The sequence below is a fragment of the Anomaloglossus baeobatrachus genome, chromosome 5 (genome assembly GCF_048569485.1).
Source record: "Anomaloglossus baeobatrachus isolate aAnoBae1 chromosome 5, aAnoBae1.hap1, whole genome shotgun sequence".
Lineage (NCBI taxonomy): Eukaryota > Metazoa > Chordata > Amphibia > Anura > Aromobatidae > Anomaloglossus > Anomaloglossus baeobatrachus.
In genome coordinates, this window is record NC_134357.1 from 42924155 (window position 1) to 42940798 (window position 16644).

Below are 16644 nucleotides of genomic sequence, written 5' to 3' on the forward strand. Positions count from 1 at the left end.
ATAGCCCTTTTACTTATCATTGCTATATCATGGAAAAGATTCGGTAACTTGTCTCCCCCTTTCTCTCCCTCCTCCCGATGCTGATAGTGAAATAACCAGACCATTGGATCCAACTCCTCATTTCTATTCTAATTTATTTTTAAGTTGCTTACTCTTGGTCAAGAAGCCCCATCCTACAGGTAGACATGCAGGAGTGTTGTTGACAAGGACTGCCTCTGATGAAGACCGCTCCTGTTTCATAGTGTTTAAGGTAGACTTAAGTCCATCGAGTTCAGACCATGACCTAACCTAGCATGTTGATCTAGAGGAAGGCAAACAGACAGTAAGCGTCACATTAGGGGGAAAAATTGCTTCCCAACTCCACATACGGCAATCAGACTAGTTCGCTAGATCACAGAATCTAGTGCACATAACCAATAATATCATATTTTTCAAAAAAGTCATCAAGGTCTCTCAAATTTTAGTAGTGAATCAATCATTATAACAGGTGGCAGAGAGTTCCATAGTCTCACTGCTCTTACAGTAAAGAATCTGCGTCTGAGATTATGATTATACCTCCTTTCCTCTAACCATAGTGAATGCCCCTTTTTGGTTAAAGGCCTGGCTAAATCAACTTTTTTTTGGCTTTTTCAATTATTTTTATTTATTATTATTATTATTATTATTATTATTATTATTATTATTATTATTATTATTATTATTTGGATTCACGGTACCCAATTTAAGTGGCCCATCGTAGAAGATCTTCCCTAAATCAACTACTTACTGGGACTGCATTTCTTTTATCATATGCTATATTCAATAATTTGTCTTGTTTTGATGGTTTGTTTTTTTTTGCTTTTTCAATTATTTTTATATTATTTTTATTTATTATTATTATTATTATTATTATTATTATTATTTGGATTCACTGTACCCAATTTAAGTGGCCCATCATAGAAATATCTTCACTTTAAAAAAATAAATAAATAAATCATCTACAAATTGAGAAAAATTAATTGCCAGCTGGCAATAAGTCTCATTTAATAATCCACTAATTCGAGTTGTAATCCCATAGGAACCGGGCTAACCACAAATGATGTACTATTTACTTATTCCTGAGCGCTGCCTTTTTACAGCGCTGAGTTATAAGGTCATTTTAAAGACCGCCGTAAAAAGGCGTTTCGCCGGTTGGTAAGAGGTTAAACCATCGTGCCAGGCTATTATAGATAGATGGTTATTCCAATCACGATAATTTCACCCGCTGCTTTTGAGTCTCTAATTTTAACCCAGTGGAGAACCTTTTGCAGAGGCTGCCATCAATCTGTGTCACATTTTGACCTCTTTACAATCTCATTTCCCGCTCTCAGTAATTATGTCCAGTAATCCAGATTTGTTGTCTTAGTTGCATCAGTGCCGCAGCAGAGCGATTACAATCCGCTTTGTCTCCTTTTGTACTGACATTTTGTTTTGTTTTGTTTTGTTTTCATTTGACTCTCGATTTATTATTATTTTTAATTTCGGATTTCATTTACTTATGAAGCCTGCACCCTATAAATGGATAAATGTGAAGGGAACGGGGTCTGTAGTGCTAAGTGTTTAGGTGGAATCTTAGATGTCACTATTGACCCTTGTAAATAGCATTGCCGTATGTCTTATTGGAAAAGGACAAACCAGAATCATCATCAACCGCAGACAACTATTTTTGGGATCTTGACCTTTGTCGAAGGTCCAATATTGACTTTTTGGATTGCAGCCACTGCCAGGCGGAGGCGCTGTTCAATTCCTCTGTAAAGAGACTATTTGCATATTTTTTTCCCCAGTTAGTGCTGCCTGGCCTCTGTAAAACTTCTTTAAAGGAAAGCTATTCTCACAAAATGACCAACTCTTTCAACGAAATGTTTGTGTGCTATTATATACAGTACAGACCAAAGGTTTGGACACACCCTTCTCATTCAAAGAGGTTTTTTTTTTTTATTTTCATGACTCTGAAAATAGAGGAATCACATTGAAGCCATCAAAACTATGAATTAACACATGTGGAATGAAATACTTATCAAAAAAAAGTGTGAAACAACTGAAAATATGTCTTTTCTAGGTTCTTCAAAGTAGCAATAGTAGTAGTAATTGTCAGGGAACAGTGCAGGAACATAGAAGTTGAGGAATCCATATTGACTGAGGGCAAGGTGTGGGCAGCAGAACAAGAAGCCAGATAGCCAATGGAAAAAAAAAAACATTAATGCAAAGTGACAGAAAATAAGGCAAGAAGTCTGAAAACTTCACAGTATCTGTGAGTCCGCACATCACTATTTATTAAAAAAAAAAAATGCATGGGACAACAACACGGAAAATGCACCAAAAACGTATGCTTTTTTGGATGCGTTTTCTGGCACAAGGTGCGTTTTTCTGCTAGAGGGTGCATTTTTCGGTGAAGACACAAAACTACAGCATGCTCGTATAGCCTTAAAGGGAACCTGTCATCAGAAATTTTGCACTAAACCTAAAAGTTTCCCCCTCCGCAGCTCCTGGGCTGCATTCTACCAAGGTTCCTGTTGTTCTTGTGCCCCCTTTCTGACCAAAATAAAGACTTTATAAAGTGGTACCTTTTTTGTATTCAAATCTTGATAATGGTACACAGGGGCGGGCTCTCTGGTGTCCGTTACTCTGCCTCCTGCCGCTTTAGGCCGTCCCCATCGCGCAATTTCATACCTCAGGAGGCCGCCTAGACTATGTACGTCGGTAGCTTCTCTCCGCGTCTCCTCCTATTCGTTGGTGTCCTGCTCCGCTCCTCCCATCTATTTCCTGATCCAGGGCATGATGGGATAGAAGTGACGTGAGGTAAGCTGGCCAGCGCTTGCGCAGAACGGTGGAGGCGGCGGTGAAAGCGCAGGCACGAGATTATGGGCGGGTACTTGCTGATGACAATCACAGCGCCGCCCATAATCTCGCGCCTGCGCAACACGTCACCAGCGGTCACACTGTGCACATTGCACAGTCCCGCTAGAGTGGCACGGCGCATGCGCGAGACCTCGGACGCACTGGGCGGCCTCCTGAGGTATGAAATTGCGCGATGGGGGAACGGCCGGAAGCAGACTAACGGACAGCAGAGAGTCCGCCCCCGTGTACCATTATCAAGATTTGAATTCAAAAAGGTACCACTTTATAAAGTCTTTATTTTGGTCTGAAAGGGTGCACGAGAACAGGAACATTGCTAGAATGCAGCCCAGGAGCTGCAGAGGGGGAATCTTTTAGGTTTAGTGCAAAATTTTTGATGACCGGTTCCCTTTAATCAATAGGCCATTTTGTGATGATGACTTCCCCCTTAAGCCATCTTGGTGGTTTCATTAAGGAGAAATCTTGCCTCTTAAACCCTCATTATAAGGTAGAATGTGGCCTGTTTGCTGCACATATTGCTCTACGACATGTTTTATTTATGTGATGTGGATCTATTTTACATTTTTTTTCATACTTGTCTAGAGTATATGTTTGTGTGTTTATTCCCTTTTGCGCTTTTGTGTTAAATTTGTAATCACGAAATAGTAATTTACACTTCAAGCGAAAAGAAAAAAAAAATTGAAATTCCGTTCCTTGAGAGTATAAATTAGCAATGGATTCCACAGCCCCTGCACGCTCCAGATCTTCATCCTTTACTATTATGCAGGGCAACCGAAACAAAAAAAAAGTGCTATAATTGTGTCTACGTCAAACACCAGCCCAAATGACTTCCCGGGAGGGTTTATCAGGCAGGCATTTGCTTAGCAAGGACGTCTTCCTGCACCCATCAAAAAAAGGCTGGCTGTTTCATCTATGATATAAGAGGCAAACCCCAGGGGAAGACATGGAGATATCAGGAACAAGTTTATTTATTATTACTCACCTTGCTCTGCTTCTTTAATCCTCCTTGTAGATTTCACATCCCCCTTCAGAGAGGAAAAAGTTGCTCCGAATATTAAACTAGATTCCTCTTCTTTGGTATATTTTGCTGTTTTTATGTCGCATTACTTTACACCGTTGTCCTTCTTATGCCGCGTCTCTGTAATTTCTGCGGTTTTAAATCGTTGCTGTCCGTACAACAAACTTTGCATCAATCAATATATTGCACATGCGAATATTTTGTAATATGTCTTGGCATTGAACTTTTTTTTTTCTCCACTTATGAGCTGCTTCTCCTATTATCTCGCCCTCTGAAATAATCATTCACTTTGGAAAAAAATTCAAAAATTTGTCTTGGTTAAAGGGAATTTGTCAATATGATCATCTCTCCATCGCAAACTGCATATATGGGCATGCAGGACTTTGAAATGTAAATCAATCGACCCCTTGATATCTTTTATCTGTTGCTGCTGCATTCCTGTGTAATAACGCCCTATTTGCATGCAAAAAATAAAAATGCTTAAGTGCTGCAGGTGTGGTAGAGACATTAAAGAGCTGCAGTTTCCTGAGGTTGTTTCTTTACCTAACACCTGCCCCTTTAATTTGATTGATAGCTCATTGTCAGCGTGACATCAAGGATCAGACAAGGAAGCTATCAAGCTAACAAAACTGAAAACTGCTAGAGAGGCAGAGTCTTGGGAAGTGATCAGTGAGGACAAGAGAACTTAATACTTATTATGCCTTGCGTATATAGCGCCATCATATTCCACCGCGCTTTACAGAGATCACTGTCCCTATTGGGGCTCACAATCTACATTTCCAATCAGTATGTCTTTGGAATGTGGAAGGACACAGGAGAACCCAGAGGAAACCCACGCAAACATGCGGAGAACATACAAACACTCTTCAGATGTTGTGCTTGCTGGTATTTGAACCCAGGACCCCAATACTGTGAAGCAACAATGCTAACCCCTGAGCCATCGTTCAGTGCTAATAACTGGGCCATCATGCAGTGCTAATCACTGGGCCGCCGTGCAGTACTCACAGTTGGGCCGCCGCGCAAGTGCTCACCGTTGGGCCGCCGCGCAAGTGCTCACCGTTGGGCCGCCGCGCAAGTGCTCACCGTTGGGCCGCCGCGCAAGTGCTCACCGTTGGGCCGCCGCGCAAGTGCTCACCGTTGGGCCGCCGCGCAAGTGCTCACCGTTGGGCCGCCGCGCAAGTGCTCACCGTTGGGCCGCCGCGCAAGTGCTCACCGTTGGGCCGCCGCGCAAGTGCTCACCGTTGGGCCGCCGCGCAAGTGCTCACCGTTGGGCCGCCGCGCAAGTGCTCACCGTTGGGCCGCCGCGCAAGTGCTCACCGTTGGGCCGCCGCGCAAGTGCTCACCGTTGGGCCGCCGCGCAAGTGCTCACCGTTGGGCCGCCGCTCAGTGCTCACCGTTGGGCCGCCGCGCTGTGCTCACCTTTGGGCCGCCGCGCTGTGCTCACCGTTGGGCCGCTGTGCTGCCCACTACTTCATTTGTATATGAATAAAAATGCTTTACTCTGGAATTCAGAAACACATTGACATGTAAATATTTTGACAACTTCACATCTTCTATAGCTCCGTTTACATACAGTAAATAAACCAGGGTGGCATGATCTGACTTTTACCAATCGGCAGTCGTTTACATGGGCAGTTTAAAGTAATCTATACTAGATTGCATAGTGCATATAAGCTGCCATAGTGGTCTGCAGTGCGAGTCCTGTTTAGATTTAGCACGATGCAGCGCCAAGAACTATCATTTTTTGAAAAAGTATTGTCACTTTTTTTCTATATTTAGCAAGAATGTAAAATCTGATTTGTAATGTTACTTCATGATTTTTTTTTTCCAGGGCGCTGCACTGAAATATCTACCAACTATTGTGAATGATGTGAAGCTTGTGTTTGATCCAAAGGAGTTGAGGTAAGTAGCCATCCTCATGAATCCCACCAATACCATGTGATGGAATTCTCCTTGGACGTTTTCCCACTTATAGACATAGATATTTCTAGATTGACCTCCAGAGAATTATAATAGTCCTCTTGCCTAAGATCAAGTCGTGTAAAGTTATTTTTTTCTGACCAAAGGCATTTTGTACTTTATAAACTACAGTGGAACCTTGGTTATTGAGAACAATCTGTCCTGGGTCTGTGCTTGTAAACCAAGTTACTCGTTCAGCAAAGCAAGATTTCCCATAGGAAACAATGCAATGCAGACAATTCCTTCCACAACTTCTTCAATGTCCCATCCTGGACCCCTATTGTGCCATTCTACACATGCACAAACACACACATATTATGCTCACCTTACCTTCCGTTCCCTCGCCGGCCTCCTGGTTCTTGTAGTTCGCCGGTACAGGATGTGTATCGGCTAACCATCGCGATAATGTCTCATCAGCTGCCTTTGAGTAGCGGCTGACACCGGAAGTTCCTCCCTCGTTGCGATTGTTACCTGATATACATCCTGTAGCGGCGAACTACAAGAACCGGGAGGCCGGCGATGGAACGGAAGGTAAGGTTAGCATAATATGTGTGTTTGTGCGGACGGTTAGAGCGTGGTGGAAGTACGGAACCGGAAGTGTGTGCGGTGAGTATTTTGCTCGGACGGCAAAGCTTACTCGTAAACTGATTTACAAATTTACAGCAAGCTTTGCTCATATAGCGAAATACTTGCGCACACCGGGTTACTTGTTAACCGAGGTTCCACTGTAGTTTAAAGGGAACCTATCAGGTCTAATATGCACCCGGAACCACAGGCAGGTCTGGGTAAATATTGCTAATTCCTGCCAAACCGTCCCTGTATACACTAGTATAGATAAAGAGATCTTTAGAAAAAGTATTTCTAAAGATCTTTTATCATATGCTAATGAGCACATGGACTATACACAAGGGCATGATTTTCCCCAGCTAGTCCGCCCTCTTAGCATTTTGGCACGCCCGCGTACTAACATGCTGTTCAATGCCCGACTACCCAGCATCCTCAGCAGTGACGAGCTTACCTGTGTCCATTGTAACCGCCCCAGACGCCGGGTTTAGGGTCCGCGCGCGTGATCAGAAGTCCCTGCACTCCATTCTCTCCAATGCAGCTAAACAACACAGCTGCAATAGTCACAACTCCTCAGCTTCTTCTAGAGACATTCTCCTTCCAAAGTGGTCATCATAAGCATGAAATTCTGTAACCGGCGTCAGATGTTGCGACACGTGATTTCTCACATTCTGCTTACTGGAGTAATGCATATATGACATGAGCGTTTCCATTTAAAACCTCCAAAGAAAAGGAAATTAAAAAATATGTTGTAATTATGGATTATCCTTTTTCTTTCATATTATTTTTATTTATTTTTTGGGATTATTGAGAATTTCTTGCTAGTGTTTTTTTTTGCATTTAAACTTGAACTTTGCTTTTTCCGCAGCAAACTTTTTACGGACTTCATCGTGAACGTTCCTAGAGATCGGCTGGTGCGACAGAAGCTGTACTGCCTTATTGAGATAGTACACAGCGACCTTTTCAGCCAGCTCGGTAAGAAGGGAATGGTCTGCATCACTGCATTTTATGTCTGATAATAGTCATTTACCTCCAGGAAAGCCGCAGTATGGACCATTTTAATGCTTTCTCTTAAACGAGCAATGTCACTGTGATAAGCAGCATCAAGGTCACTTTCTATGCAGACTCGCAAACATGGGGCTGGGGCAGTATAGCCGCATTTCTACCACCTCTTTTTCTTAGTAATACATTTTTTTTGTGCATGTTTTTTTTTTCTGGCATTTACTGTTATTACGCTGCTCTTGAAAATATAGGTCATATACAATGGTGCAGATCAATATCAGATCCGAGCCTTCTGTGGGATTTACCCTTAAATGCAAGCAAATTAGATTTCAGTCCATTTCCCAGTTTAGTCCAGAATTGATCTGAAGATCTTTTAGTTTATGATGTATTTACTTGTATCGAGCTTTGTATTCTCAGCTCTGCTCACAGGAATTTAGGATCTTCCCTTGCAGGTATATTGCCGCAGCACATTCTGCAGCGCTGTACACTTGTCATCACTTATCAGTCCCCCCTTCTAATTGCAATGTTAAAAAAAGCACAAAACCTCGAAATTAATATTTAAATTAAGCCACATATATAGTTGACCTCAGTTATTTTCTTTTGTTAGTCTACAGAATTTTCTGGTTGATCCTGAAACAGTGTGTTTTCTAGAAACCTTGCAGAGCAGAGAAGATAATCTCCTGCTGATCTTTGACTTGTGGCTGCAGCAGGAGCCTCTCCCCTCTACTCAACCTGCATTAAAATTAAACCTGTTAAGTTGGATAAGACTAGTAAAGGGAACCTAAAAAAACATAATTAACCTGCAGATTCAGGATTAATCTGCAGGTTAATAGCATTTGAAACCTGCCTGGCGCCTGCACATTGAACCTGGCTGCCGAGAGGAAACATAGAATCATAGAATGGTAGAGTTGGAAGGGACCTCAAGGACCATCGGGTCCAACCCCCTGCAACTGCAGGCTTTCTAAATCATCCCAGCTATATGTTTATACAGTTTCCGCTTGAACGTTTCCATTGAAGGAGAGCTCACCACCTCCCATGGTAGCCTCTTTGACTGCCCTCACCACCTCCCGCGGTAGCCTGTGCCACTCCCAGACTGCCCTCACTGCCTCCCGCGGTAGCCTGTTCCACTCCCTGACTGCCCTTACTACCTCCTGTGGTAGCCTGTTCCACTCCCTGACTGCCCTCACTACCCCCGTGGTAACCTGTTCCACTCCCTGACTGACCTCACCACCTCCCATCGTCGCCTGTTCCACTCCCTGACTGCCCTCACTACCTCCTGTGGTAGCCTGCTTCACTCCCTGACTGCCCTCACTACCTCCCGTGGAAGCCTGTTCCACTCCCTGACTGCCCTCCCTGTCAGAAAGTTTTTCCTAATGTCTAATCTGAATCTCCATCCTTTAAGTTTCATCCCATTGCTTTTTGTACTTCCTTGTGCTAATGAGAATAGGGTAGTTCCCTCTGCACTGTGACTTCCTTTCAGATATTTGTAGACCGCTATTAAGTCTCCTCTCAGCCTTCTCTTTTTCAAACTAAACATTCCTAGTTCTTAGCCGTTCTTCATAGGACATGGTTTGCAGACCTTCTACCATCTTGGTTGCTCTTCTCTGGACTTGCTCCAATATATCGATGACTTTCTTGAATTGGGGCGCCCAGAACTGTGCACAGTATTCCAGGTGGGGTCTGACCAGGGCAGAGTATAGGGGAATAATTACCTCTCTTCATCTAGATTCAATGCTTGAAACAAACTTTATTTTCCCGGCAGCGTTCTGGCTTCAGTCACAGGGGTGGGGTTGGCACAGATTCAGTCACCGCTCTGTGTATGAATGAAATGCCACTGCCGTAACTGTGGAAACAACCTCTGTTCTCCCCCTCACTATCAGTGCAGGGGGGGGGGTGCGGCTACAGTCACCGCTCTACATATACAAAGTAGTGACTAAACCTGCTCCGACGCCACCCCAATGACTGAAAACGGGACACCGCCGGGAGGAATAACGTTATTGTCGTTTGTGCATCATCTGTAGATGGGACTTAGCATGTATTGTATGCAGCAATATAGAGAGGATCATAGTGATGATGACAAAAAAAGAAAAGTAAAAAAATGAACGAAAACCTTGAATTTGTATCGTGAAACCTTTGGAAAAAAACGTTCTGTGAGCTCTGATCGGTATCAAGGAATATCCCTTTAGTGTAGCTTAGAAGGAAACTGAAACATGGAGAACATAAAAACTCTATACACATCTAATCCCCCGGTTGGATTTCAACCCAGGACACCAGTGGCTCAGAGCCCCGTAGCCTTAGGCTTAACCTTACAAGTTCAGAAGGCATATTGATCTGATGCATGAATAAAGGAACCTACCTTGGTAATTGTACAGGGGCTCTTCACTGGGGAATCAGTCAATGGCGGCCATTGGCATTCTGTGCATGTCATCTGCTCCCTCATCGCTTACAGCTCCTGTGCATAAGTACCTGTATATGGAGATGACACTGTTCTCTCTCCGCACCTGTGATGGTGAACGCCACGTATTACTTATTCCAGATGTACGGCCATCATTAGCTTTCATAGGAAGCAGCTTAAACCCCATTATGTACTATCCAATACACTTATCCCAGGTTATGTCATGGATAGAGAAGCAAATGTTCTTCACATGTCAAAAATTTGACAGGTTTTATCTGAAGATTTGCGTAGGTTACATCTTGCAGTACCATGTACATGAATGTGATTTTATAAAATCCCATTCACACGCTGCAAAAGTCAACTTGCAGTATGGCTTTATTTTAATGCTATGGACATATCTGACATGGTAAAAAAAATATACATATGTTTGTGGTTAATAAAATTGCACAAAGTTTCAGTGTGCAATCTTCATTCCTTCATTCATTCATTTTGGGATCACTGATATGTACTTTGTAGCCTGATCCAATTTTCAGATTTTTTTCAAGAGTTTCCCTCCCAGTAATATAGGCTGTATGAGAGCTCTGTGTCTCTCCCAATAATATAGGCTGGATGTGAGTTCTGTATCTACGAGTAATAAAGGCTGGATGTGAGGTCTGTGTGTCTCTCCCAGTAATATAGGCTGAATGTGAGCTGTGTGTGTGTCTCCCAGTAACATAGGCTGGATGTGAGCTCTGTGTGTCTCTCCCAGTAATATAGTCTGGATGTGAGCTCTGTGTGTCTCTCCCAGTAATAAAGGCTGGATGTGAGCTCTGTGTGTCTCTCCCAGTAATATAGGCTGGATGTGAGCTGTGTGTATATCTCCCAGTAATATAGGCTGAATGTGAGCTGTGTGTGTGTCTCCCAGTAACATAGGCTGGATGTGAGCTCTGTGTGTCTCTCCCAGTAACATAGGCTGGATGTGAGCTCTGTGTGTCTCTCCCAGCAATATAGGCTGGATGTGAGATCTGTGTGTCTCTCCCAGTAATATAGGCTGGATGTGAGCTGTGTGTCTCCCAGTAATAAAGGCTGGATGTGAGCTCTGTGTGTCTCTCCCAGTAATATAGGCTGGATGTGAGCTGTGTGTGTGTCTCCCAGTAATATAGGCTGAATGTGAGCTGTGTGTGTGTCTCCCAGTAACATAGGCTGGATGTGAGCTCTGTGTGTCTCTCCCAGTAATATAGTCTGGATGTGAGCTCTGTGTGTGTCTCCCAGTAATAAAGGCTGGATGTGAGCTCTGTGTGTCTCTCCCAGTAATATAGGCTGGATGTGAGCTGTGTGTATATCTCCCAGTAATATAGGCTGAATGTGAGCTGTGTGTGTGTCTCCCAGTAACATAGGCTGGATGTGAGCTCTGTGTGTCTCTCCCAGTAACATAGGCTGGATGTGAGCTCTGTGTGTCTCTCCCAGCAATATAGGCTGGATGTGAGATCTGTGTGTCTCTCCCAGTAATATAGGCTGGATGTGAGCTGTGTGTCTCCCAGTAATATAGGCTGGATGTGAGCTCTGTGTTTCTCCCAGTATTATAGGCTAGATGTGAGCTCTGTGTCTCTCCCAGTAATATAGGCTAGATGTGAGCTCTGTGTGTCTCCCAGTAATATAGGCTAGATGTGAGCTCTGTGTCTCTCCCAGTAATATAGGCTGGATGGGAGCTCTGTGTGTCTCTCCAGTAATATAGGCTGGATGTGAGCTCTGTGTTTCTCCCAGTATTATAGGCTAGATGTGAGCTCTGTGTTTCTCCCAGTAATATAGGCTGGATGTGAGCTCTGTGTGTGTCCAGGGTGCTGCTGTCTTAAGTTGTTTCCATATATCAACACAGTTTCTGTCGAGCATTTGCTTTCTCTTTAAGTGCTGTCCTCCTTATCTGTACACTAATTTCTCTGCCCTACCTGAGATGCTTTCTTCCTTCTCCTTGCCACGGAGACCTGTATGCAAACACCTCCCTCCTGCTATCTCTAATATTGAGAAAAGGGCCATCACAAGCATGAGCTCTGATGGAATTGCAACATTTTTCCCGATCTCTCGGCTAGATTACAGACTTGCATACATTCTGCAGTAAAACAGTAGAAATTTTTTATTGAAGACTCTTTATAAAGTTCCTTAACTTTGCACTTAAGAAACAAATGAACAATAATAAAAAAAAAGTTTACATCGCTTTTAAATCCTCAGCATGTCAGTTTTGATGCACAAAGAGCAGGGATTTGTGGCTGATTGTCTGAATTGCCTTTGACGGAGGCCGTAAAAATCTGCAATCAAATCCTAGTGTTGCGCATTACCTGTCAATCAGCAGCAAAATCTGTGCTTTTGCAGAATTATAGAAGAGAAAGAAAAAATAAAAACGAATCTGCCAGCGATGGTTCACTGGCACCCCAGCTGGACTCTGTATACTGGCCTCCAAGAATAGCATGTTGTATGGACAAACAGAACTTTGAATCAGTCATCTCATTATCACTGATGCCTTAAAGGGAATCTGTCACCAGGTTTTTGCCTCCTAATTTGAGAACAGCATATTGTAGGGGCAGATACCCTGATTCTAGAGAGGTGTCCCTTACTGAGCTGCTTAGTGTACTTTTCATAAAATCACAGTTTAATCAGCAGTAGATTATCATTACAGGACTACTTGGCGTGCTGCAGGTAGTCCAGCATACTCATGAGCTTAATTTTCTCCTTCTCCATTGCCTGTGACTGTGTATATCGGACTGCACTCAGATGTCATCTAATGCTTTGCACACATCCATAGATCTGAGTGGATGCGTGCCGTATATATACGATATACGCATCATGCAGCAATTTTTATTTTTTTTTGCTTTCTTTTTCTGATGACGAATCGGCATAAAAAAAAAATACTATGGAGCAGCATCGACTAGCGCAACATTGGGCTAAGTTCTATCCTACGAAAAATTGCTTAGTCTTCGGCCGTGTTATGCGCCATCATGAGCGAGACCTAAGGGGACATTTCACACAGCCCATTTGAGTTAAGTTATCTGTGTAATGCAGGACAAGTCGTCCAGAGCAAGAGACATTTTAAGGCTGTGTGCCCACGATCAGGGTTCACAGCGTTTTGGATGCACCGTGTTTTTGCTGTGTCCAAAATGCTGCATTGTACAGTACCAGCACAGTGGATAGGATTTGTAGAAATTCCATGCCCACCGTGCATGTTTTTCCCCCCAGTATAAACTGACGTGCGGTGCGGCGTGCCGAGCTGCAGCATGTCAATTTATTGCTGCGTAGTCACGAGTGTTCTCTGCAGGGAGAACAGAGCAGAAGTCCACAGCGGCCTGAACCCTGATCGTGGGCACAGGCAGCTGCGGTCTCCTGCGGAGAACACTCGTGGTCCAGGACACAGCACCTCTGGATCATGGGCACATACCCTAATACTGCTCTCCATGCCAAGTTCTGGATACTAAACCGTATGAGCGCTGAATCCCCTTATAGTCTATGTATAAATTAATTTCTAAACTGGACAACCCCTTTAAAAAAAAAATGTAACCTGGCAGAAGGTAGGTACTATTGTGTCTGTAAGGAATATGAACATAGTGGGGTGGTTGTATGGGTGGCAGACCCTAAAAAGAAATAAATAAAGGTGAAAAAGTAGAGAGGTGAGGGATCCAGCACTTTTTTAATTCATTAATTTAATTCATTTTAATTTATTTAAATTTTGTTTTATTCAAACTACCTAAAAGTGATATAACGTATGCTCGCCGGCGAGGGCTCCAATCAGTCCATGAGCAATGTATGTTATATCACTTTTATGTATTTTGAATAAAGCAAGACTGTTTTTTTACCAAAGTGCTGGATCTCCCACCTGTCTACTTCTGCATCCACGGATGCTAGATCCAAAGATCCATGCACCACTTCAACTATATGTGAACTCAAGTGACGTGAGCAAACTGTTCCTTTCTGCATTCTTAAAAAAAAAAATAAATTTTTTTTTTCTTCCTTTTCTTTACTTTGCAGAATGGATGTGCTGGTCATGAGGCATCAAGTGTAGATTTTACATATGTAAATAAGATGAAGGGCACTGGGGGGAGTGCTATTGCACTTGGAAGAAATAGCCCACATGCATCGACACCGCCAGTGAACTTCCAGCCTAAATTGCATTTGGCTTCTAGGCTAGATTTCTCTGATGTCATGTTTATTTGAGACTAAAGGGCACTTTTCACGCTGTGATATCGCTAGCGAGTGTACCCGCCCCCGTCGGTTGTGCGTCACGGGCAAATCGATGCCCGTGGCACACAACAACGCTAACACCCGTCACACATACTTACCTGACTAGTGATGTCGCTGTTGCCGGCGAACCGCCTCCTTTCTAAGGGGGCGGTTCGTTCGGCGTTACAACGACGTCACTAAGCGGCCGCCCAATAGAAGCAGAGGGGCAGAGATGAGCGGGACGCCCACCTCCTTCCTTCCTTCCTCATTGCGGGCGGCCGCAGGTACGAGGTTGTTCCCCGTTCCTGCGGTGTCACACGTAGCGATGTGTGCTGCCGCAGGAACGGCGAACAACCTGCGGCATGAACAACCAACGGTAGTATGAAAATGGTCGACGTGACAACTATCGACAATTTCTGACGCTTTTACGATCAGTGATCGTCGCTCCTAGGTGTCACACGCAACGATATCGCTAACAGCGCCGGATGTCACTAACGACGTGACCCCAACGATATCTCGTTAACGATATCATTGCGTGTAAAGCACCCTTAAGTCCTAACCAGCCATACCAGTACTAAAGATGAGTTGATAAACTTCCTTTAAAGAGGACCAGCCACCAGGATTTTCCTATATAAACTAAAGCCAGTGCTATACTGGCGCTATCATGCTGATTCTCTACATATCTTTAGTTGTGAGATTGGATGTATAGTTTCTGAAATACAGGCAAGTAAAGTCTGGAAAATTCACTGTTACTTGATTGATAGGTGCAACGGAATATCTAATAGGTGGGTCGGGTTTTGCTAGTTATTCCTGCTCCTGTCTGTCTGCCTGCCTGTCCTTCCTCCCCCTGTCTGCTTGCCTGTCCTTCCTCCCTCCTCCCTTTGCAATAACAAAGGCAGGGGAGGAAGGACAGACAGTAGACAGGGGCGGAAATAACAAGCAAAATCCGACCCACCTATTAGATATTCTGTAGCTGCTATCAATCAAATAACTGCATTTTACAAACTTTACTTGCCTGTATTTCAGAAAGTATACATCCGATCTCACAACTAAAGGTATGTATAGAATCAGCAGGATAAGCGCCAGTATAGCACTGACTTTAGTTTATATAAGAAAATCCTGGTGGCTGGTCCTCTTTAAATTCATAGAGCAAGTGTTCAGTTCCCCTGCAGCGCCACCACAGGAGAAATCTGGCATTACACTAATAGAATACATTATATCTGATTATGATCAATAAGCTGGGCATGTAATGTATGGATGTCCTTTGTATTCCTGCGCATGATTTCTCCAGCTGATTTACACCTTGATTAACAAGCGTAACGTCCTAACTGAGCGTTCCTGACTATAGAGGGTATTTATAAATGGGATTTCTTATCCATGCAATGCTTTGGGCATGGATGCACTGGTTCTCCTTATAGCCCAGCAGTAGCTGAATGAATATTGATTCTCACTGGCAACGCTCAATGGCTGAAAAATCTGATGTAGCTTAAAATTGTGCCGATTTAGTAGTGGATAGCAATAATGAAAATTCTAATTTCCTTCTTTTGCACAGATTAAGCATTCTGACATTATCGTCCGCTAATTAAAGGGGTTGTTTGGTGTCTTGACGAGTCTGCAGTCAATCAGACCTCTGGATCTTGACAGTGTGCCCACCACACGCTGTCAGTAATCACCAGTATTTTATACTTTCGTCCCTATTTTGAATAGATGTGCCTTGTTTTTGTCACTACAAGGGAATTAGGAGAAGCTGAGCACGTTTAATTACCAAATTGCATACTTACGGGCACTTGGCAATACTGCAGAATCCTGACAGTGTGCACACCGACACCTCATTCTGCAAGGATTCAGAAGTCTGCAGTCCCATACCATAACTGCATACTTTTCAGAATACCGGGCAACCCCTTTAAGTTTTATTGTAATAAGCAAATGTGTGTTTTCTGTCTGTCTCATTGTTACAGATCCGTTCTCCTCGGTGTAACAGTTTTCTTTATCTTCAGAGTGCAGGGAGATCTTACTCCCAATGATGACTGATCAGCTGAAGTATCACTTGGAGCGACAGGAGGAACTTGAAGCCTGTTGTCAATTGCTTAGTAACATCCTGGAGGTGCTTTACAGGAAAGACGTGGTTAGTAATGGGAAAAGCTCTCACTTTTATAAACCCACAGATTGTGTTACACGGTCTCCTCTGAGAGATTCTCTATGTGCTTCCAGATACACGGATACATCCTCATCAATTTGTATACAATGGATTGTCCGGGATGTCCTATCCACTGGATAATTCGTCAGTATGAGATCAGCGGGGGTCCGTCACCTTGTGCCACCCCCAAAGATTAGCTGAGAATCTGCTCTGGCAGTGGCAAGACCTAATCAATGTACAAAGCAGAACACAGCAGCCCTGCACATTGCTTGCTAGCCGCTGCGTCTACTGAGTCTATTTCTCATCCAATTAATTTATGGACAATCCCGTTAAGATTAATGTCCACCCTTGAACAACATATGCATTTTCTCAATTAAAATAGCATGAAAATTTTTAAATATATATACAGGGTGGTCCAAAAGTAGGTGGCCGGTATGTGTAATAGGGTTATCAAACATGGTGTAAAGTGAAACTGACTCAGTTGCCGTTAGCAACCAATCAGATTCCACC

At 43.4% G+C, this 16644-nt stretch overlaps 1 protein-coding gene across 1 annotated transcript in view; it reads left to right on the forward strand.

Annotated features, from left to right (window-relative positions):
• DOCK1 (dedicator of cytokinesis 1) overlaps window positions 1-16644 on the forward strand; it is a 523077-nt gene that overhangs the window by 149953 nt on the left and 356480 nt on the right. Inside the window, exons 23-25 of the mRNA XM_075351602.1 lie at window positions 5724-5794; window positions 7284-7390; window positions 15995-16122. Of these exons, the coding sequence (XP_075207717.1) occupies window positions 5724-5794; window positions 7284-7390; window positions 15995-16122 (306 nt within the window). The remainder of the gene's footprint in view (window positions 1-5723; window positions 5795-7283; window positions 7391-15994; window positions 16123-16644) is intronic.